At 35.4% G+C, this 24024-nt stretch overlaps 1 protein-coding gene across 6 annotated transcripts in view; it reads right to left on the bottom strand.

Annotated features, from left to right (window-relative positions):
* The window catches only part of VPS13B (vacuolar protein sorting 13 homolog B), a 604787-nt gene that overhangs the window by 241266 nt on the left and 339497 nt on the right, over positions 1–24024 (bottom strand). For all 6 annotated transcript variants that reach the window (XM_079796380.1, XM_079796377.1, XM_079796379.1 and 3 more), the window contains 3 exons: positions 19845–20048; positions 8694–8820; positions 5343–5486 (listed from right to left, as the gene is read on the bottom strand). In XM_079796380.1, coding sequence (XP_079652506.1) covers positions 5343–5486; positions 8694–8820; positions 19845–20048 — 475 coding nt within the window. The remainder of the gene's footprint in view (positions 1–5342; positions 5487–8693; positions 8821–19844; positions 20049–24024) is intronic.

Below are 24024 nucleotides of genomic sequence, written 5' to 3'. Positions count from 1 at the left end.
GGAGCGCCCCTACACTACACCATAAAAATGTGCTAGTTTCTTTATGAACGATTATCCAACAGGCGAATAGGTTGACCAGGGCCATTGGATGGCCACCACAATCACTACTACCTCACCCCAATGGATTTCTTTTGGGGTGTTGTCTAAGATAAAGTTTTTTTTTGTTTTTTATTACAAAAACCACACACTGTGGATATGAGTCACTGCAAAAGAGAAGCATGACAAGAAATTGATGACAATAAAGAACTCTGTGCCGAAGTGTGCTTGAGTGTCACAAGTAGACCTACAAAAATGTGTAAATGAGGCTGGCAAATTGAACACTTACAAGATTATACCTAAGTTCACTGTGTCATTTTGACATTCTTTGGAGTTAATAAAGCAATTGCAATAAAAATAAATAAGTAAACAGAGAAGAAGAGATGAAGGAGACTTGGGGAGAAGAAGAGGTGAGAGGAGACAGTAGTCCCGAAAGGACAGGGCTGACTGGAAATGAAGATGTACCTGCTCTGACCTGCTTGCATTTTTTAAGAATGTCACTTTACCATGCTTCATTGACAGCAGGACATAGTGAGTGCTTCATGGACTTCGTAATTCTTTGAATGATTGTAGAGAAGCCAAATACAATAAATAATAGCAGAAAGTCTGGGGAAATAAACCTTACTTTGGTGGAAATATCCATTACTTCAGAAATTTTAAGAAACATTGACCAAGTACTACAGATTTTATGATGGCTAAAATAAACTTCTTGTAAATAAAATTTTGCTTAAAAACATAATTTTTAGCTATCAAAAAGAGAGTATAAAAAGAGGTATCAAGCATGCTTGGGGCAGGATACCAAGTGAGTCATTACCAGAGACTGAAAGGAAAGAAAAGCTAAGGAAATGCTTAAACCAAGTGGTTACGTGGAGGAGGAGGAGGAGGAGGAGGAGGAGGAGAAAGAAGAGCAGGAAGGAGAAAAGGCAAAGGAAGAAATGCTCAATTAGTGTTATAAATTGTTCTCATTCTTCTCCAGGATATGTAGTGTGTGGATCAAAGAACTCCCACCTTCAGATACCCAATGATGTGGTTCCATTCTCTGCCCCTAAAATATGGTTTCTATTTTGCTACAAAAGTTTTATTTACTCTAAAACGTTGATTTGAAAATGAGCATGTGTTACTCCTTATATACACTACCTCTGTAAGTAGGCTTAATAAGATGATTACTTGCGATTCAGGAATAAAAGTGTAATTACTACAGCCAAATAAACATAACTCGGGGCAATCTTAGTCCTCTCACCCTTTCTTTAGTCAATTTTAAAATTGTATTTTTTAAAAGAAATTATAGGAAACAATGTGTGATATTATATGCTACAGTTATTTCAAGTCCTAACTGAAATGCTTAATCTGATACTATACTAAATCTAATATATTCTATTATATGAGAATAGAGGAAAATGTAACTATGTTATTTATGTCTCAAGATATACCTACTATCAATGTGTGAGTTCACCTGAGAGGTCGGCCTAAAATGGAGCTTTGAAGAGAACAACCTGCTGAAGTTGTTCTCTAGTTAGTTAACCTCAACTCATCTGGATTCTTGCTTACCTCCACGTTTCAGCCTAGCATTTATGTACCCTGCCTGTCTCCGTGAAAGATATAGTAAAGCATCAATTTCTTCCATTTATTTTGAAGTGTATGTCATATACATCTTATCTTTTTTATTTTAATGAACAGAAATAGGAATACCAATAAATTAAGCAATCCATTTATTAATTCATAGTGCAAGCATGTACTCAGTGTCCAATTCTATGGTGTGTTCAGCACTTTCCCAGGGTTTTATCATTTCCAACTTAAATACTGTGAAAGTATCTGTATCAGTGAGGATGGAGTTTGGCCTCAAGTGCCAAATGTTAGTAGCTTAACCATTTATTTATTTTCTTCTCATAACTTAAAGTCCAGGGCCGATCGCAGAGGCTCCGTGATGTCACTCACATCTCAGGATCATTTTATCTGCTCATTTTGCTATTTTTGGTGTATGGCTTTTATCCTCATGTTTGTAATCACATGGTAACAAGTGCCCGGTCACTTCCCTTGTCATTATTCCAACAAGGAAAAGGAAGAAAGTCAAGACTTTCCCAGAAATCGGTAGAATACTTTATATTTCACTGACTAGAACTGTGTCAACAAATCAAGACCTTTAACTCTTTGTTTATTCACATTCTCTTTCAAATGTTTCCTGACATTTACTTGTGCATGTAACTAAACTATCTCCCTTGTTTATTCTTATTGCATACATTTATGATTACATAATTAATAACCACTTTTATATAATTGGGCCTTTATGGGACCAAGACCATGTTGTAAGAAGGAAAAGCATCTTAGAAAGGGTAAACCAAGTGTATCAATCACCACAGCCTCACCTCATATGAAGTACATTTTTCAGAGCAAAAGTATTGGAAACATTTTGGTCAATGTTGGAGGCAATTTCCCTAAACCACCAGCTGGTCATTTATTACCTAAAGTATTCCCTCTTTTAGCTATGGACATGAAAGTTTCATCATAAGTTTGCTCCTAGCAATAATCCTCAGATTGTTCCACTGTTTTTACTTCTGTTTCCAAAAATTTGTCCATCTTTCTTCCCCTTTGTTTAAAGTTTGGAATGTTTACTCTACTAACAAAAATCCCTCTGCCACATTCTTGAATACATTTTAGAATTAATCTTTCAAATAAAAGCTTGTCAAAGATTGTCTAAAAATATTAACACCATCCATCAGTTGGTGAGCTTAGAACAGATGTGACATTTACTTCATTTACTTGCCTGTAATTCACAGGGTTCTTTCTACAGTCTGATCAATGGGATTTCCATGATTAATTCATCATTTTTATGAAATAATAGATGTTCACAATGTCATGGTACACATTTTTAACACACACGTACTCCTTCCTCCACTTCCCCAGTAACACAGCTATACTGATTTTCCTATTTCTTTAACACTCAAAAAGATTTCTTTAAATCCTCACCTGAGGATATGCTTTTATTGATTTTAGAGAGAGAGGAAGGAAGAGGGGGAGAGAGAGAAACATCAATGTGAGAGAAAAACATCATTTGGCCGCCTTCTGCATGCACCCCCATGGTGGATGAAACCTGCAACCTGGGTATGTGCCCTGACCGGAAATTAAACCCATGACCTTTTGGTGCACAGGATGATCCTCCAACCCACTAAGCGACGCAGCCAGGCTCAAAAAGAATTTTTTAAAATTAGAGTATTGTGATTGTTTTAAAGGTCACCAGGTCTTTCAAAATATATTGTATTCTATGTAACAAAAACATCTCTATGTTTTTTATCGGAGGTGGGTTGTGCTAAATGATTTATGAATAGAAAAAAAATATTCTTCTATTTCACTGAAGGTCTTCTTTAAAAAAAAAATTAATTTCAAAGAGAGGAAGGGAGAGGGAGAGAGAGAAAAAAATGACGACGGGAGAGAATCACAGATCAGCTGTCTCCTGCACACCCCCTACTGGTGATCACTCAGGCAATTAGGGCATGTGCCCTGACCAGGAATCTAATGGTGTCCTCCTGGTTCACAGGTTGATGCTTGACCACTGAGCCGCACGGGCCAGGCTGAAGGTCTTTTTTAATACTAAAATTTTCACAGACATATTCCACTGAGGCTGGGGACAGGACCAATTGTTCTCTTCATTAAAGCCAATACTTTTTTTCTTTTAAATTGTGGTAAAATACACATAAAATAGAATTTACTATCTCAATCACTTTTCAGTGTATTGTTTGTATTGTATTTCAGTGTATTGTCTGAACTTTTAACATTATCTCCAAGAAGGAACAAAGGACCATAGACACATTTTTAAAACAGCAAAGACAACACCTAGTTCATTTGTGGAACTATGAGGGACCACTAATCTAACTCTGAGTGTCCCTTTGTACTGAAAATAGATACTACTAATAGTAAGCATTAGAAGTAGATAAATAGTTAAGAATCAATTTGCTAAGTTGTGTAAATTCCTTAAACACATCAGAAATTAACAGATTGTAAAATATAAATTTCCTAGCCAGCTTGCTTCAAGCACTTCATCAAAAATGCCATGGGGAAATATTTTCTGCTTTACTTATTTTTATGTCATACTATTATATTCTTATAGACTGTCTAACATATGTTGAAAAAAAGTCAATATTCTGGACAATATATATAGCTGTATAGACTTGTTTAAAAAAGATAATAAGCAAATAGAAATCACAGGTGGTAAAAAAAATGATCTAGTTGGAGAATATCCATCTATGAAAGTTAAAAGCTTCAACATTTAAAAAAGTTTTTAATAAAGAAGATTGAGAAACGAATGTAACAATTATAGTACAAGAACTGCGGCAGAATGGAAAGAGCACAGACTTAAAAGACCTAAATAAGATCTCAGATCCAACGCTCACTGCCATATGTGTGACATCAGTAGGCTACGCACTGTCTCTGAGCCCCAAGATTGTAATCTGTAAAATGGTGATAGTGCCCCCTCTCCCTCAGAGGGTGGCTGGGATAACATGCTTGAAGATACACGAGTCCGCGCACATGAAAACACTTGGCACACTGCCTAGCATCAAGTGGCTCTCAGTGAATACCTTTTCCTTCACTCCCTCCTGAATAAATAGAATTTAGAGTCTTGTGCATAACTCCCGACAAAAGAATGACTTTTCCATAGATAAACAGTTTCTTCACTTGAGTTTCTATAGACGATGTACTCTAAGCACAGATATGATCACAGAAGTATGGAAACAAAAGCAAAGAAAGCCTATCTTGAGAAGCATCTAACAAGCAGCTTTCTTTGTTTCATGGGACATGCTTTGTGGTTACAATGCAGGCTTCCAATGAACACCAGATCAGAATTAACATTCTAGGCAGACATTCAACTTTTATGATTGTGTCCATTCTTCACTGAGCCTGGGAAACGAACACTGTAGAAGTTATTTATTGAAGATATTCCCATAGTACTCCTACATAGTTCACTTCCAAAAGAGGCCATATCCCTTTAATGTATCTGAGTAAGGAAAAAACTACACCAGGGTTTCTTGCATTGTACTTTAAAAACTGCAACAGGGTAATAAAATCATGTTTTTAACAGAGGCTTTTCTGAAGCTAGGCCACAGCAGTTTTGCAAAGATGCATGATAAATTATAGGAAAGGAGACCAAACAAATTTCAAAAGTAAAGAATACCAATCCAAAATGATTTATGACCACCTTTTGAATAAAATTAAGTATAGAATAATTAGCAGAAAGCATTTAATTTAGTTTTCCTATTATGAATGTAAAGTTGGCACAAACGCAGTAGGCCTAATCAAAATCAGGTAATAGTTACCTCTGTGGCCTTGCTTGATGGTTCCAGTCCAGTCATATTTGCTACTATTAACTGATGTAAGAGTTGAACTTGAGCCACACTCAGGAAGAAATCCAGGTTTGTGGTTATATTCACTTCCAAGGAATGGCCACACACTAAAATCTCCTGAAGGAACAAAAAAAGGTTGAATACAGATAAAGAAACATGATAGCCATTAGATGATAATTCATCATTCTTACTTATTTGACCTTTACTACATTGATGAATTCTCACTGGACCCGAGTTCATTTGTTAACGAGAATAGCAGAAATGGTGAGCCCAGCCACTCGACACAGTTTAATGGATTAATTTAATAAACATTTATAAGGGCCTGCTCTGCATCAGGCTGTTTGCTAGTTATAGCGCAACAAACTAATAGTAAGAATTTTTCACTACTTCATATACATTTGGCATTTTCTTATCTCATTGTTTCAATAAGTGGTGATGGGGGACGTTAGCATAGTCTTGTTCATTCATTCAAACCAACAAATATTTACTCAGCACCTCCTAATGACCACGCACTATACTGAAGTGGTAGGAATATCACAAAGAATAAGGTTGACCTTGAGGGGCAACCTGCTCTTGAGGAGGTTACAATCTGGCCGAGCAGACAGATGTAAACAGGCAATTGTAGGCAGGCAATTACAATCACAAGTGGTATGGTCTGAGTACTCTCCAAAGGATACATTCCAAATGATTTATAACAAAACACAGCGCTGAAGCCAAAAACAGCTAGCCTAATTAATTTAACTTCAAACTGCTAAAATCTTGGCAGCGTTAGGTAGATGTCCACTACTTGACTGGTGCTCCTCTGCATAACTGAGTCACTTGAACATTCTTTGTTGGGAAACCATTCAGAGAAGGAAAACAGAAATGAAAAATGACCCAGAAGCTTCCTTTAACAAGCAGAAGTCCTGCCTCTGGTCATGAAGTGCATGTGGACAATGTTCAAAAGCTTGGAAACATCCACAACCTTCTCCATATTAGAGTCATCCAAGGGAATGGATTTAAGGAGACTTATGACTGGTCCAAATACAAACTAAACAGCTTAGAGCAGGTTTCAATAAAGTCATAAAGAGCAGCATGTAAAAAATGATTATCCCCTTTTTTTGTTTGTTTGTTAAAAAACCTTTTCCCTACAAGTACCTTGTGTTTACTCATTATAGTTAGAATTCTTATTTTATTCCTCAGGTACTGATGAAAAGGAATATATTCATGTATTTTAAAGTAATTGTGCTACTAAGTAACTGTAAGATATTAGATTTAATTTTTATATAACTTCCGTAGATATATAAGACACTATATCTAACCTACCTTTCTATATAGGCTATTATAAATATCAAATAAGATAACATATACAAAAATATTGTTTATAAAAAATTCAGGGAAAGAATAGAAAGTTATAGTAGCTTGGATTACTATATTTAATTTGTACCTAATTTCTCTGAACTTTTCTTAATAACTGCTTTTAAGTGATCAAAAAATTTATGAAAGTTTTCAGTATAACAAATTTCTATGAAGAACCTTGTTTTCTTTTTTTTTATGGTTTACATTCAATATTATTTTGTATTAGTTTTGGGCATACTGCATAGTAGTTAGATAATTTTATACTTCACAATATTTCCAGTATGCACCTGGCACCATACATAGTCAATATTATAGTTATATTGACCATATTCCCTGTACTTTATATCCCCATGACTATTTTGTACTACGAATTTGTAGTTCTTAATCCCTTAACCTTTTTTACCCAGTCCCTCAACTCTCTTCCCTCTGGCAACCATCAGTTCTCTGTATATATCAAATCTGTTTAAATTTTGTTTGTTCATTTATTTTGTTCTTCAGATTCCTCATGTTAGTGAAATCATATAGTATTTGTCTTTTTCTAACTGACTTATTTCACTTAACATAATACTATCCAGGTCCCTCCATGCTGTCTCAAAGGGTAAGAGATCCTTCTTTTTTATTGCTGCATAGTATTCCATTGTGTAAATGTGCCACAGCTCTTTTATCCACCCGTCTACTGATGGACATTTAGGCTGCTTCCATAATTTGGCTATTGTAAATAACACTGTAAAGAACATAGGGATACATACATTCTTTTGAATTAGTGTTTTGGTTTTCTCTAGACATATACCCAGAAGTCATTCACTGGGTCATAAGGCAGTTCAGGTTTTAATATTTTGAGGAAACTACATATTGCACCAATCTGCATTCCCACCAACAGTGCATGAGGGTTTCCTTGCTAAGAGAAATGTCAGAGAATTTACTACCTATGTTTTCTTCTGAGATTTTTATGGTTTCACAACTGACATTTAAATCTTTAATCCATTTTGAGTTTAATTTTATGTATGGTATAATTTGGTCATCTAGTTTCATTTTTTTGCATGGATCTGTCCAATTTTCCCAACACCATTTATTGAAAAGACTATCTTTATCCCACTGTATGTTCTTGCCTCCTGTGTCAAGTATTAATTGACCATAAATAGGTGGGTTTATTTCTGTGCTCTTATTCTGTTCCATTGATCAATATGCCTGGTATTGTGCCAATACCATGCTGTTTTGATTACTATGGCCTTATAGCATAGTTTGATGTCAGGTAGTGTGACACCTCCAACTTTATTCTTTTTTCTCAAGATTCCTGCAGCTATTTGGGGTCTTTTGTGGTTCCATATAAATTTTCAGAATCTTTGTACTATGAAGAGATTTTTAAAGTTATGATGAACCATATTATTATTACATTTCTGCTCTAGGCGTGGAGTCACTGATACACAGTGATCAGACTTGAAACCTGGACCCACCAATAATTGGCTAACATGGATCAAGTCAAGTAACCTCATTTCTTTTGCTGTTTCCTCCTTCATAAAACATGGATACTAACAATATCTATCTCATAAGGATGCTGTGAAGACTATGTAAGGTAATCCATTTGAGAACTCTAAATTATCTGTCAGTAATATTGTTGCTTTCATTACAAAGAGGTTGTACAGGCTGTGTATAGTCTGAAGCCAGACCATTTGGGTTTACAGCATGCTTGCCATTTACTAGTTGTAAAAATTTGGACAAGTTATTTGGATTAGTTTTTTATGCTTCCGTTTTCCCATCTGAAAAATGAAGACAAAAGGAGAAGCAAATGTAATTATTATAGGGATTGAATGAGTTATTACATAAAAGCAATAAGTGAACAGTACTAGAAAGTGCTCAATAATAGCTGCAATAGTAACTTAATAAGCTACTTCGATATTCTGTGCTCTGAAAATATGAAAACCCCTAACATACAAAGAGGAGCTGCTCCATTATTCAGATTAAATGAGACCTAAATTATGCTCTAACCTCAGTGTGCATATTTTCTGGAGAAATTATTTTGGTGAAAATGATGGCAGGTGCTCCAGTTATTCGGACAGAAAAATCTGTTAAAATGGGAGTCATGATTGCTCTTCTTTCTTGATGTCGCCGTATGCTAAAAAAATAAAGAACAGAATTGTTAGCCATTGCATTATATTTCAAGAATAAGTTTCATTAAATTTGTACAAGTCTTTGAACTACAACATGTATGACAAAATCACATGATTTTGGGAGTGCCTCTTTATATATACTAGTGGCCCAATGCACGAATGAAGATTCGTGCAAGACTGAGCCTTCATTCCCCTGGCTGCCAGTACCACCTTCGCTCTGGCCTGAGCCACCTTTCCGCTTGGGCCCAGAGCGGCCTTTCTGCCTTCCCACGCTGCCCAGCGGCCAGGAGCGGCTGGGGTGGTCCGGAACGCCTGCGTCACGCCCCGCCCCTGGCCACTCTGCGCCTGCATATGCAAATTAACCCATCTTTGTTGGGTTAATTTGCATACTCACTCCTGATTGGTTGATAGGCATCACGCAGGTATGGTCAATTAGCATGTTACTCTTTTATTAGGTAGATATATATATTTTTAAAAATATATTTTTATTGATTTCAGAGAGGAAGGAAGAGGGAGAGAGGGATAGAAACATCAATGATGTGAGAGAATCATGGATTGGCTGCCTCCTGCAAGTCTCCAACTGGGGATCAAGCCCACAACCCAGCATGTGCCCTTGACCAGAATCGAACCGGGGACCTCTCAGTACGCAGGCCGATGCTCTATCCACTGAGCCAAACCAGCTAGGGCTATATTTATAGTCATAGTTCTGTAACTTCAGTACTTAACTTCAGATTTATAAAGGATTTAAAAATCACTGAGATATTCAGATGTAGTCATTTCATATTAGTTTCATCCTAATACTTTTCAAAAAATTACTTTGTTTCTAATTCCTCTTATTTTTACAAATAGCTTATTACCTTTTTTGCTACCAATAACCTCACTGTTTTGTGATAATTTTTAATTTCCTATATTTTACATTACTGACCTTACAGTTGACAACTGTCTTCTTAACAATCTCACTAGGTTCCCAAGTGTATTCTAATCTTTGACATCTTTTTTTAAGCTCTAAGAATCCTCTGTTCATTGATTATTGCTGCCTGTAATGCTTGTGGGATGGCACTTTTGACTTTGATACTAAATGCTGCTTCATAATGAAACTGTATGTAGAGTAAGGAGCATTATTAGCCCCATATTACCTCTAAGGAAGGAGGTTCAGGAACAAAGATTACACAGTGGACATGGGAGGCAACTAGATACCAGAGCAGTACTTGGCCTCTGTTTTAATTCTTCTTTATACATTTTCACTTTTAATCAGTTATTTAGTATGATATTTCTACTCTACATTAAAAATTGCTAATAATTTCAAAGGAAGTATTGCAAACATGGTAGAGGATGAAATTAGAAAACCTTATTGAGAAACCAAAGCTTGTGCTAGTACAGATCTTCAGGTCTACTATTCACATTCTTAGTTTCTACCTTATGAAATAATACAATATGTTTTACTAGCAAGCCATGCCCCCAAAGTTCCAAGGAACCATTAATTTATATTCCTCATAAATGTGTTCCTAGTATTCCTTTATTTTATAAAATGATAAAGTTGAGATCAGTGACTGACATGTTATCTCATGAAAAAGCCCAGAGAAACTCAAGTCTTTCTACTTGCTTTTCCAGTGGAGTCTTGAGGGTACTAGTACCTCTTGTTGAATTTTGCAATGGGCAGAGCTTTATATGGTGTCTGCCAGGAAATAAAATTGGATCATCTGGTTCTGTGGCACATAAGTATTAGATTTTAAGAAAGTCAATTTTAAAGAATTAAGAGATCTGGTGAATAAAGGATAACAGGAAGAAATATTAAAATCTGTGAATACAGAGAAAAGGTTGAGATTCTGAAAGACACCATAATTATAGCCTAATAGCTCAAATTCCATAAAGTGATCAATGTGAGAAACATGTACCATGTGATATACTCTCATAGAGGAGTACTAATATATACCTTTTATTAAAAGTACCTTAAAGTGGGAAATATGGCAAGAAACCAAATAAAAGCAAACATTACCTAAAGTACTAATGAAAAAAAAGCACTTTTCTGTATCATAACTTTTTCTCCATTATATGATGAATTAAATCAATTATACAACCTTTGAAAGACCTATGACCTTGGAAATAAAAAAAAAAGCTTAAAAAGTCAAGAGTCCTATAAAACTATAACTTTTCTTGTATACAGTGCTAACTTTTGTGTTATTCTCTGTTCAGTATTTGAGGTAATGATACACATTTTAAAAATCTTTTTTATTTTATTTTAGATTCAAATATGATCAAGGATGAATTTTAAAGAAAAACGCAACACAAAAATAACTACAACAAGAATTAAATTCTACCACCATTTTACTAGATAATAGTCTAGGGCTTAAAATAACAAAAGAGAGAAGCAAAACTCAAAATACTATCTGACATTATTAATGACTTCAAGGTCTTTGCCACTCTCAGTAAACCAAGAGAATAGATTTTTAATGGCCATTTTGACCTCAGGCTAATTCTCGCATCCCTGATAGGCAGGATTTTGAAATGAGCTGGCTATCTGCATCTGGGGCCCTTAAGGGCCAGAAAAATATCTACCATCAGAAATGGGTAAGAATAAGGAAGTTTGCCTCTCTTGGCAAGAGAACTTGTTGAAAAACAGAAATCTCCATAGAAAATATAAGAAATAATGGTTAATTCTTCAAGTATGTTTCATAGCTCTTATATTACCCATGTTGGTCCAAAAATACCTATTCTGAGTAATTTACACTGAGTGGCCAGATTATTATGATCTCTGAATACATAATAATCTGGCCACTCAGTGTGTGTGTGTGTGTGTGTGTGTGTGTGTGTGTGTGTGTTTGTGTGTGTATAATTAGAGGCCCGGTGCATGAATTCGTGCATGGGTGGGGTCCGGCCAGCCTGGCCAGGGGGAGTGGACATGGGCGGTTGGCTGGCCTGCCTGCTGGTTGAACTCCTGGTCGAGGGGACGATTTGCATATTAGCCTTTTATTATATAGGATATACACTGAGTGGCCAGATTATTATGCGTTCAGAGATCATAATAATCTGGCCACTCAGTGTATATAAAAGTGGCAACAGACCTTTGATAACCCTGGGCATCTATCAGAAATAAATACAAAGCCTCTCTGGAAATCATTTTCTCAAACTGACAAAAAGGGTTCTCAGGGACAAAGACCACTGAAGAGAAGATCCTAATCACCGATTATTGTATATGCCCCACAAAAAATTATTCCTTATTTGTAAGAGGAGAAGTCAACCCCATCATCCAATTCATTGTTGAATTACCACATAGGAACAATAAAATCAATTTGTTTAAAACCATTAAAGATATATAGGATGGAATAAAAACATGATTAAAAAAGGCAAAATTGATCTGAAAAACAACTAAGGAGAAAAAAATAGTTATTAAAATTAAATATATAATAGATGAATAAATAGTTCTTTAGATTTGCTTAAGAAAAATTGGTGAACTAGCATTTAGATTTGAGAAAACTCCAGGAATTTAATAAAGTAAATTTTAAAATGGGAAGTTTAAAATAAAAGTTACTAGTAAAGAGGCAAGTCTGACGTATTTAATTGCCTTTCCAAAATGAGAGAATAGAAAGAAAAAGCAATAATATTAAAGAAATAATGACTGAGAATTTTTCAGAACTGATGAAATAAAGGGATACACAGATTTAGTAAGCACAATGATTCCTGGTTCAGATAAATATCATAAAATCCACAATTAGATCTTGCTGAAACAGCTACTCATGTATGATAGAATATATTAAAATAAGCTAGAGAAGAGATTCGAAAGAAATATTTCTTTGATATACTCGAATATGACAGTGACTTAATATATCTTTACATTGTCCATAGAAACAAAGAAATAGTACAGTGGTTTGTACTATCATCTAACATAGAGGGTTAAGCCCACAGAAACTTATAAAACACTCTTTGAGGACAAAAAACATTGACAATCATAAGATGCAAATCAAATAACAAGAAGTAGTCATATGGGTTAACAAAAGCCATTCTATTAAGCTTTGGGATAAGTAGATTGCAAATAAGGAAAAGTATGGTTTCTGAAAGTGTTAATAATCAAGAAGGCATAATGATAAGCCACATGCACTCATGAAAACACGTGTTGAGGAAGTCAGTGGTCATTTTTTTTTGGCTAAGTATATTTACATTAAGGTTCTTCTGCCTACCTTCCATACATTTGGGTCTGACTTTATGGGTAATATTCAAGCAGTTTAAGAACCATATTTCAAAAATCACATAATATAAAAGACTAGGAAAAATGTTACTAAGGCTTCTAACATATTACACCAAAAATACAGAATTAAAAATGACAAACAGCACATTTAAAAGCAAAAATTAATAAATAAATAAAAATCTCTCTTAAAAAATAATACAATTATTCAAGCAGGCCTTTAATAAATGAGGTATGGGACTTAGACTAACTTATATAATTCTGCTTAGGTATTAGCTTGATATTTTCACAAATTAATAAGACAAAAGTGATGGTTTGGCCCAGACCGGGAAGCTCAGTTGGTTCGAGTGTCCTCCTGATTACACCAAGCTTGTGGGTGGGTTAGATCCCTAGTCAGGGCATATACAAGAATCAACAAATGAATGCATAAATAAATGGAACAACAAATCTCTCTCTCTCTTCTTTCTCCTCTCTCTCTCTCAATAAATTTTTTTTTGAGAAGAGAAGAAAAAAAAGGTGATGGTTTTCAGGTTGAATAGTAAGAACAAAGTAAATGCTTTTATGCCACATTCCTGTTAATGATTTCAGGTACAATTCTGGAAGGAGTTCATACATGATTAATCACTAATCAAATAGGCAAGGGCTCCTGAGAACATTTGGGTAATAACTTTACTTCAAAAAATAAAAATAAGAAATCAAAGACAGATGAAATAGTCACAATCTCTCAAAATTACGCCAACAATATATGCTTCAGGGACTTTAATGTCAACACAAGTCCAATATTATCAATCCTGTGAAGCATAGGACGATTGATTTTAGGAATGTGTCAAGTTCAAATTCAACTTGCCAAAAGCAAGCACAGTAATACTGATTTAAAAATATCCTATGTAGGGGGGAGGTAGGAAAGGCCTACAGAGTAGTATATGTAATTGATACCTGCGTATCATATTTAAACAAATGAATATGCTGTAACTATTTCTCTGACAATGAAGTCTGAAAGAAAAACTACCCAGGAAAATCAAACACAGGTAGTGTGATAGGGACAGATAAAAATAATTGTGATAAAAACTACATGATTTATTTTTTTAAGTATAGTTATAACTAAGTTTATTCAAATTAAATAAATAATATAAACAGGAATATTATATTAACATTAATCTAGAGAATTAAGGCTTATGGGCATTTTCACAAAATTACAAAATAAACTTTTCATCCCCATTGCCACACACCCAGAGGACTAATCACCATGTGAAACAGCAATAGTGATTTGAATGTGTAACCTGCATATGGCAGACATCAGTATAGGTTGTTTTAGTTCTCAACACTTCCTCAGATTATAAAATAAGCCCAGATGTAGTAAAAATGGTTGCTAAGAGAAAAAGGTGAAAAAAAGTGATTAACAATGAACTTTAGCATTAAGTGTAAGGAGTCAGAGCATCGAGTAAAAGAAAAGTAGTTGATTTTTACTAAGAGGAAGCAAACCAGGGTTCTACACTTAGCTCTATTTGAAGTACTATTGTACAAGCCAAGAAACCTCCTCACTTAGCTTCTTGTGGTGGTTTTATCCTGTAACAAGTTGCTAATAAGAATGGTTCGAAGTTCAGAGCGAAATTGGTATGAGATTTGGAAGGTGTAAAGGAAATGGTAGCAAATATCCCCTTAAAGTCATGCTGTTTTAAACGCAGTGAGATTCCGATGCGGAGGTGCTGACAGGTTCCAGCTTGTCCCCACTCTTCCTGGCTTTGTAACGAGCTCTTTTTCCTGACTATTGGCCCTACTGACCAACAGCAACTGCAGGCTCACCCCAGACACAGGGGCAAGAGCCTTCCAGGGACTTCTCCACCAGCCTCCGAGGTCTCTGCAGCCACTGGTCAGGCCTGGCTTCTCAGATTCCCTGGGGAGCACACATTGTTTAACCATCACATGATCAAGAAGGTTAGGCGGTGTGACATTTCTCTGGTCAGCCTTATTCCTCTTTTAGAATCTTACTTCTCAGCTTCTTAAAGTTGGATACGTTTAAACCAGATCTTTATGCTAACATACAGTGGTTCCCCTGACCTGAGTGAATCCTGATTAATTCCTCAGCTGAAAAAATTAAGATTTGGGAAGCAGAAGATCTACACATTTTAGAATTTGATGATTCTTTATATTTAACTTCCCTGTTCCCTTCTCCCCAACATACACATATAAATATATTATTATTAAAGTAAAAGTGTGAGTAATGTATTCAGGAGGAATGAGTAAAAAGTGTGGTAAAGGCTGACATTTCATATTAGTCTGGGGTGGGAACAAATTATTCTTCACTGGGTAACGTTTTTACCTTTTGAATTTTACCTTTGATACCTTTAACCTTTTTTTGAAAAACAAAAATATAACTATATTAAGGTTTCATTTATATTTCTGTCAAGATTAATCAACAGAACTAAGCTATATCAGATCTAAAATTTATTATCTCATTTGAAGACACATTCATCAGAATTACTTAATCAGGAACACCCATCCAGTCATTTGATTTGTTAGTTCTACTTAATCATCTAATCATTCAATATCGCATTAACTCACTCAAATCCCCATTAAGCACCTATTATGTACCAAGCATGGCAGTATATTGGGATATTCAGAATTGAATAAAACGTCACATTTTCATACTCCTAGCTCTTTAAAAAATGTATATTTATTTCATAATTATTGCAGTTTTTAAAAAAATATATTTGTTTGTTTGTTTTATTTAGAGAAGAAGGAAGAGGAAGAAAGAGAAACAAGGATCTGAAAGTAGAACATCAATTGGCTGCCTTCAGCACACACCCTACCAGGGGACTGAGCCCGCAACCCAGGCATGTGCACTGACTGGGAATCAAACCAGCAACCTTTTGGTGCACAGGACGACACTCAACAGGGCCACACAGGCCAGGGCCATACTCCTATTTTTTTTTTGATCTACTGCTTTCTTAGTTCAAAATCCTCCCTCCCCTTTCCTGCCACTTATACTCTGTGGAAACAAATTCAGAAGCTGTATAGTCTGTGAAACCTTTACTCACAAACCACCCGTAGAGTTAATAATTCATTTCTTTCTTTAAATTCTCTATTTTTGTTCCTATGTTGATTTTGGATCATTTGTTTTGTTTGTGTGTTTGTCACATCTATTAGCCTGAGATGTCCTATTGTAACAGAGGGGAATCAAAGCCCACCCCACCATTCTTTTGACATTGTTTCTGTAAATGCTGACTCTGCCTAAGATGTTGTAGAAAACCAGCATGTTTGTATAAGAATCCAGGAACTAACTTTGTAAGATATAGACTCCAACCTTCCATTATCCCAGTTCTAGAAGAATTGCTGACCTTCAACAGTAAAACCAGGAAGATGCACACCAGACCATCACTGGACCACTTTCTAGGTCCTTCCCAGCCTGGACTGTGATCGGCCCATCGAGAACTTTTCCCTTGATCTCTTTGTTCTGCTTTCCGTCTCCCTCCTTATAAAAATCTCTGCCTGTACTGAGATGTGGAGAAGGACTTCGGACAAGAGTCCTCTATCTTCTCAGGTGACCAACACTTGAATAAACCTCTTTCCTTTTCCCAAGCCTGTCACACAAGTCTGGCTTTCATGGCAGCTGGCAGCTGAACCTTGGTTTCGGTTACACTAAGTACATAAAATGTATCTACCCTGATTTTGATGTGGCTCTTCTGTAATCCTAAGTATCCTACAATTATATCTATCATAGCACTTTCAACACTGCACTAATAGTTAATTAATTAGCCTTTTTGATTGGATGCTGAGCTCTGTAAGAGAAATGCACATGATAAAGTTTATTTTGTTTCTCTAGTATAAACAACATTCCACAACTTATATTGGACATTCAAACGTCTGTTAATTTTTGACAAAGGTGCCAAGAGCATTCAATGGAGATTGAACAGTCTGTGCAACAAATGGTACTGGGAAAACTGGACATCCACATACAAAAGAATAAATATGGACTTTTACCTCATACATAGATAAAACATACAAACAAAAACCAACCTCAAAGTGGATCAACAACCTAACTACCAGTGCTAAACCAATAAAACTCTTAGAATAAAACATAGATCTTGAAATTAAAAATGGATTCTTAGATATGAAGAATAGAAAAAGATCAATTATCAAATTAAAAAATGGGCAAAAGACTTGAATTAACATTTTCTCAAAGAAGACACACAAACGGCCAACAGCATGTGAAGAGTTGCTCAACATCATTAATCGTTATGGAAATGCAAATCAAAACCATACCCAGTAGGATGGCTATAATAAAAAAAATAAAAATTAATTAAAAAGTAAGTGCTGATGAGAATGTAGAGAAACTGGAGCCCTTGAGCACTGCTGGTGGGAATGCAAAATGGTTAGGCCATTTTTTTTAAAACAGTTTGGTAGCTCCTCAAAATTTGTACATAAAATTACCATATAACTTGTAATTCTACTCTTAGGTATGTATCTCAAATATCTGAAAACAGGTACTTGCACACAAATGTCCATAGCAACACTATTCAAAATGTGAAAACAACCCAACTGTCCAACAGATGAATGGAAAAGAAACTATGGTACTTATAAACAGTGGAATATTGTTCAGCAATGAAAAACTATTAAGTATTGACACATGCTACAATGGGTTAACCTCCAAAACATTATGTTAAGTTAATGAGTCAGATACAAAAAGTCATGTATTACATGAAATATCCAGAATAGATAAATCCATGGAGACAAAGCAGATTGGTGGCAGCCAAGAGAACATGAGGAGGGCAAAATATGCAGAGAAACTACTTAGTGGGTAAAGGGCTTTAGTTGGGGGGGAAGAAAATATTTGCAACTGGATAGAGTTGGTGGTAATAGATAGAGGTTGCGGTTACAAAATATTGTGAATGAATAAAATGTCATTGAATTGTTTACTTTAAATGGTTAACTTCAGGTTATGTGAATTTCAACTCAATCAATTACACACACACACACACACACACACACACACACACACACACACTGTTTATTAAATAAACTGAGGAAAGAATAGGAGAGATATAGCTAAGTTAAGACTAGATGGTCATAAAGTTCCATGAGAAAATTAGGCTCATCTTCTTTGTTGATGATAGAATTTGTGGTTTTGAAGAAATGATGACTTGTAAGTTTTTTAATCTGGTTCTATCTAAATCTGAAAACTGAGTGAAGTGGAGGAATGAGAGAACTTGATCCTGGTGAATATCATGTGATGTTTAGAGATCAGGACTGCTGTGCTGGATGTGTGGTATGCACCAAGATCCTCTCTTCAGGACCAAAACATGCTTTCCCTCCAGCTTCCAGACTGCACCTGCTGCTGGCTCAATGATTACACCTCTCTCCTGAATGTACCTGCGTCATTTTTGCGAGGTTTTTTACATGAATATTTTTTACTCTTCCTTAGGGGCACACTTAATCACTTGTCAATGAAGGGCTCTAATTATTCATTTTACAGCATGAAAGCACTTAGTGTTAGGAATGAATCAATGGAAAGGATGGTGACAATCTCTGTCCTTGGGAGATAACTGTCTTACTTAGAATTAAATATGCTAAATGCCATACCAGTCCACATAAGGGAACCTAATCTTCTCTCCTTAGGGCTCAGGGAAGACTTCCTGGAAAACATGACATCTGCTCTGAGAGTTGAGGAGGCAAATGAAAAGGGTGGGTTAAGAGAGTTCCTGGCAAAGAGAAGATCACATACAAAAGCCTAAAAGCAAGAGACGATCTGTCTGAAGGAAGCTAAAAGAAGTTCATTATGAATACAGCACATGATGATAGCAAAGAGTGTGGGCACCTGAAAATGAGGAGCCTGTTAGGGGTATAGACTACCAGGGAGTATTTGGTTTTAGGCAAATCACTTATCTTGTCTAGGCCTTAGTTACTCGATGCATAATTAGGGAAAACAGTTCTTACCTCTATCATTGTGAAATTAGGTAAAGTGATAAGCATTATGTTATCTATTATTGATGTAATCACTATTATTAATGCCAAGACTTGGATAAATATAGTTTTGGTGTTAAAGGGACAGAAATCCAAAGCAATCACCATTGAAAAAGCCTACACCCAATGTTTTAAAGAAATCCAATTAACAAATCAACATGGTATGTTATCAGCAACAGATGTTATTGAATCTTATAAATTAAAAATAAAAACAGTGAAAAATAACTAACACTTCCTTACATCATAAAAACTGTTTACAACATACAATGTATACTTTTTACAATATAAAAGTATCTTTAATGACCAGTACCTTCCTTCTAGCAAACAATTCTGTCCTTCTGATGAGAACCTCGAATAGCCCAGGTAAGATGGCAGTGGCTCTACAAATCTGACAGCTTACATTCAGGACTAATTCCATTTTACATTTTCCTGTGAACATACCTGCCTTTGGTTAAAATGAACTTTAAATAACCAACCAGTGTCATTTTTGCTTTTCTCCTCTTATTATTATGTGTGCTGCCAAAGCAAGCACTTCTCTTATTATTATAAGCAGAAAGCAGAAACTTAAAACAAAATCTGACCTTGAATACAATGGATTTCAAGGGAAAATGTGAATGTAACCTTAGCCTGAAGTGGAACCTTTCAGCAAATAGCAAGGTTTAAAAAAATGTTAGCACAATCTTAAATTTGCAATAATTACAGTGTAATAGTAGGACTAATAGATTTCCAAGTAAAATCATGAAATTCAATTACAAAATATATTTTATGTTTGTCACGCAATGCAGAAGCAATACTAAAACCTTCAGGTTGGGCATGCTCAAGATGATATCACCAACTGGTCTGGCAAGGAAATATACAAAGTGCGGCAAGTTTCTCCATCACTCCTACCTGCTGGCCATGTTCCATTCCAGGGCTGGGTTCTGAGAATTTCTCTCGCTCTCTGTTAGCACCCCTCCTGTGCCAGTTTCCTTCTCTGGTTTCAGTTGATCCCACTGCGCAGTGCCAATATTGATGGACTGCAGGTCTATTTGGTATTGTCTATCTTCAATTTCTGATCCAGGGTCCCGAAGAATTCCTAAGTTCAAGGCTCTTCTGTAAAGGCAGCGGGAAAAAAGTAAATAGGTAATGCCAATTTTCTATGATAATTTTGTTCACTAACATAGTATTATCATTATTTTTTTCCCCTTTGGGTTACTGATGAATACACTAGATTAGTCAAATCTACGAGGCACTTATTGAAAAGTTACCACAAATTATGACTTGAAAATGTATCCAAAAACCTATCACGTACTGTAACCTACTTGATAAGGAGTTAGTTACTCCTAGCTCTGTACTTTTTTCCCTAAGAACTTTCACACACATGATTTCAATCATGGAGATGCTGAGGTTCTATTATTATTTCCATTTTTATAAAAGAGGAAGTAACTCAGAGAGGTTCACTTAGCCAAAATTACCCAGGTAGTAGGTGACAAAACTGCCACCTAAATACAAGTTTTCTGGCTCAAAAGCCAGTCTCCTTTCCAATGCTGTCATGTACCTTCCTCGGTCTTTTGATGTCTTGTTAGGAAGAGTCTTAGAGCCTTGTTAATCTACTTCATTCCCTGCCTCTTGCCTTCGATACATTACAAACCCAATTGTCATATAGATAAATTGTTAAGAACACTACACTGTTTACTGATGTAGAAACACGGTGAGGCTGGCCCATATAGAGTTGGGACTTTCTTATTGGACCCAATGCTCAGCAAAGAAATAAAATTACCAGTGGTTTAAAGCTAAATTAGAGCAAGAATATGGTTAAAATTTTCATGAAGGTTTCAGAATAAAAATAGCAAGCCAGTATGGTAGGGTGGGAAGGTTTAGGAGCCAGATCAACCTAACTTGGTGGGAGTTTTCGAACTGTTTAATTTTGTAGGCTCACAAATACTTTAAAGTGAGTTATCTAAAGGAAAGTAATATTTGGTCTCCAAGAAAATGTCAATCAGTAAAAAGAACCCTGCAATAACATAGTGAATAAAAATAGTTTTACTAATACACATACTTTAAAAACCTACAAATGCAGGTTTAGAAAAAATAAAATTAAATTAATTACATCAATTGAACACTAATAAAACTAATTGAGGAGGTGGGAAAGTTGGATCCTAGTGTGAAAATTGCAGAAAGAAGGTAAAAATATGAATAAGATGATGCCTCGACTAAGTAAGTAGTGTGGGTCTGACCATACCCAGAAGTTGATCAAATATTGATCACTGAAATTTAAGACAGGTGGTGTCTAGGCCAGCTGCTCAGGAGTGGAGATGGCATGCATTGGGCCAAACAGGATGAGGGCTGAGGCTAATGAATTCAAGGGAAGAGAGGAGCAGGGAGAAGCCTGAATTAAATGAGCAGGCAGATCATGTGGGGAGATAGCAGAGAAAGTTATAATAAAGTAACAGGGAAACAGACAGGCATTAGTCAAGAAGCCAGATCAGGAACTAGAGAAACAAAAATGGATGGATTTTCCTTATTCCTGAGGGAAAAGCCAAACCTGGGTCTAACTTAGAAACATTACAATCTAGAAATGGGCATGCAATGAAAAGTGGCCTAAAGTTTTACATGAACACAATAACAGCATTAGAAATAGGGCTCATAACCCTCTCCATGCTCCTAAGGTCTCTCTACATAAAGCAGTACAATAACATCACAATGATTTATCAATCTTCTCCAATATATCATAATCAATAAATGCTGTTTCAATTCAGTGATTTTAACGGACAAAAATCTTTACAAATCTCAAGTGAAGAAGTTAATCTGTCCACAGCCATAGAAAGCACACAGTCTTTAAACAGGAAACTTTTGATTCAGTTCCACATAAATTCTAACTTATCTTGGGCACTTGGTGGCCTAGCCAATTTTCCTAGATTGTTTTCCCCATATAAAATTTGCATTTACTTATTTTAATCAAGACAGTGCTTTTTATAATGTAAATAAATTCCTTAAAGATATTTGAAGGTGAACTACTTTAAGAATCCTTGAAAAAAGAAGTATTTTTGAAAATACAATTAGTGCTATATTAGCACCAATTAGTGCTATAATAAAAGACAGACAAAGCAACCTAGTCCAGCATTAACACCAGGCTTTCTGTTTTCCTGGGCACATGGAGAAATGGCATAATCAGAAGATTACAACCACAAAAACACTGAGTGTCATCAGTGGTTTTCATTTAGGCTTCAAATTCCCCATATTTTGTCTTGGCCATATTCCTCCCATCATCCATCTGTGGAAAATATGACTTTCCACAGGTTCTTCTTCCCAATGGAAAAATGGTTTATATATTGAGCAATAGCCAGATACTTCTAACCATGCTAATTGAAAATTTTCAAACTGTCTAAGAATCAAGATTGGAGAGTTTTTCTCTTTCTATTTGCTTTTGAAATTAAGTTATATATTTGTCCTTTTAAGCTGATTTGAAAGTTCAGAGAAATATATAGTGTTGGGATGTGTAAATCCAACTTAAAAGTTAATTGTGAAACCATTTAAATGCAAGTTGCAGAGAATGGGTAAGCAAAAGATTCATGTGAACTTGGGTCTCACTTCCCAATGGCCATAAGCTTACAGAAATTAACTTTTCTGTGCTTGAGTAATTTCAATATTAAGACTAATATAGAGATAAATAAAATATATGCCTGAAAATTAAACTATTCTTAAGAGGTCCATTATAAACTTTATGAGCATGCCTTAAGTATATTATCTTTAAAAGTTCTGAATTAATAGTATATCTAATCATCAACTAATCATAGATAAAAAGGCACCAAGATATAACAAAGTCTACTTTTCTAATTATGAAAAAAACTATAATGAAACTGATAAAGATAAATGTTCTTTAATATTTCCAGGGTCAACTGTTTCCAAAGTATGGAATATTAGAAACCCTGAATGAACCTTCTTCTGCAACAACTAAAATGCTGAAAGCAATTTAAAGTATCACTTTAAACACATCTCAGAGCTGGCAACAATGATCAGAAACTGTAAAATCCCTCCAAAAAAGTGAACCAGGATCACTAATAACTAAGCGCCCCAAACCAGCTTTCTGCTCTGATAACTGTGCAGGAAGAGATAAAGCTCAAGGCCCACCCAAAGTGGTAAATCTGCTTACTAGGAGACCTTGCTTATAAAGCTGGTGTCACGAAGGACTACATCACCATAAAAAAATAGATTAAAAACAGCCCTCCTAGGAAGCCTTTTGGTGATAAAACAGTTCTCTTTGTTCATTGTATTGGTGGCTGCCTGACTCTACATATGGATAAAATGCAAAGAACTATGCACAGATACACAGAAATGAGTGAATGTAAAACTGGTGAAATCTGAATATAGTTGTGGTGGATCACACTGATGTAAAATTCCTGGTTTTGATACTGTACTATAGTAATGCAAGAAGTTATGGCAAGATATGAAACAATGAAATTACTAGAAAAAAAAAACCATAGGGGTATCTCCTTGGCATCATTTTGTTAATGAATTTTTGGATTTGACAGCAAAGGCAGAGGCAAAAATAAAAAAATAAACAAGTAGAACTACATCAAAGTAAAATGCTTCTGCAAAACAAAGGAAATCATCAACAAAATGAAAAGGCAACCTTTGGAATAGGAGTAAATATTTGCAAACCATATATCCAAAATACAGAAGAAACTCATACAATTCAATATTAAAAAGAAAATAACCCAATTAAAAATGGGCAAAGGATTTGAATACACATTTTTCCAAAGATATACAAATGTTCAAAGGGTACATGAAAAGGTGCTCAGTATCTCTAACCATGAGGAAAATTAAAACGAAAACACAATGAGACATCACCTTACACCTACTAGGATGTCTACTAGCAAAAAGACAATGGATATCAAATGGTGGGGGGATGTGGAAGAAAGGAAACCCTTGTACACTGTTGGTGGAGATGTAAACTGATACAGCTACTTTGGAAAACAGTATGGAGATTCCTCAAGAAATTAAAAATGAACTACCATCTGAAACTATCCTACTCCTGGGTATATCTCCAGAGGAAATGAAATAATTATCTAGAAGAGATATCTGCATT

Source organism: Cnephaeus nilssonii (genome assembly GCF_951640355.1).
Source record: "Cnephaeus nilssonii genome assembly, chromosome: 18".
NCBI lineage: Eukaryota > Metazoa > Chordata > Mammalia > Chiroptera > Vespertilionidae > Cnephaeus > Cnephaeus nilssonii.
The sequence above is the reverse complement of the archived record's forward strand: the minus strand, read 5'-3'. Positions and strand labels throughout refer to the sequence as shown.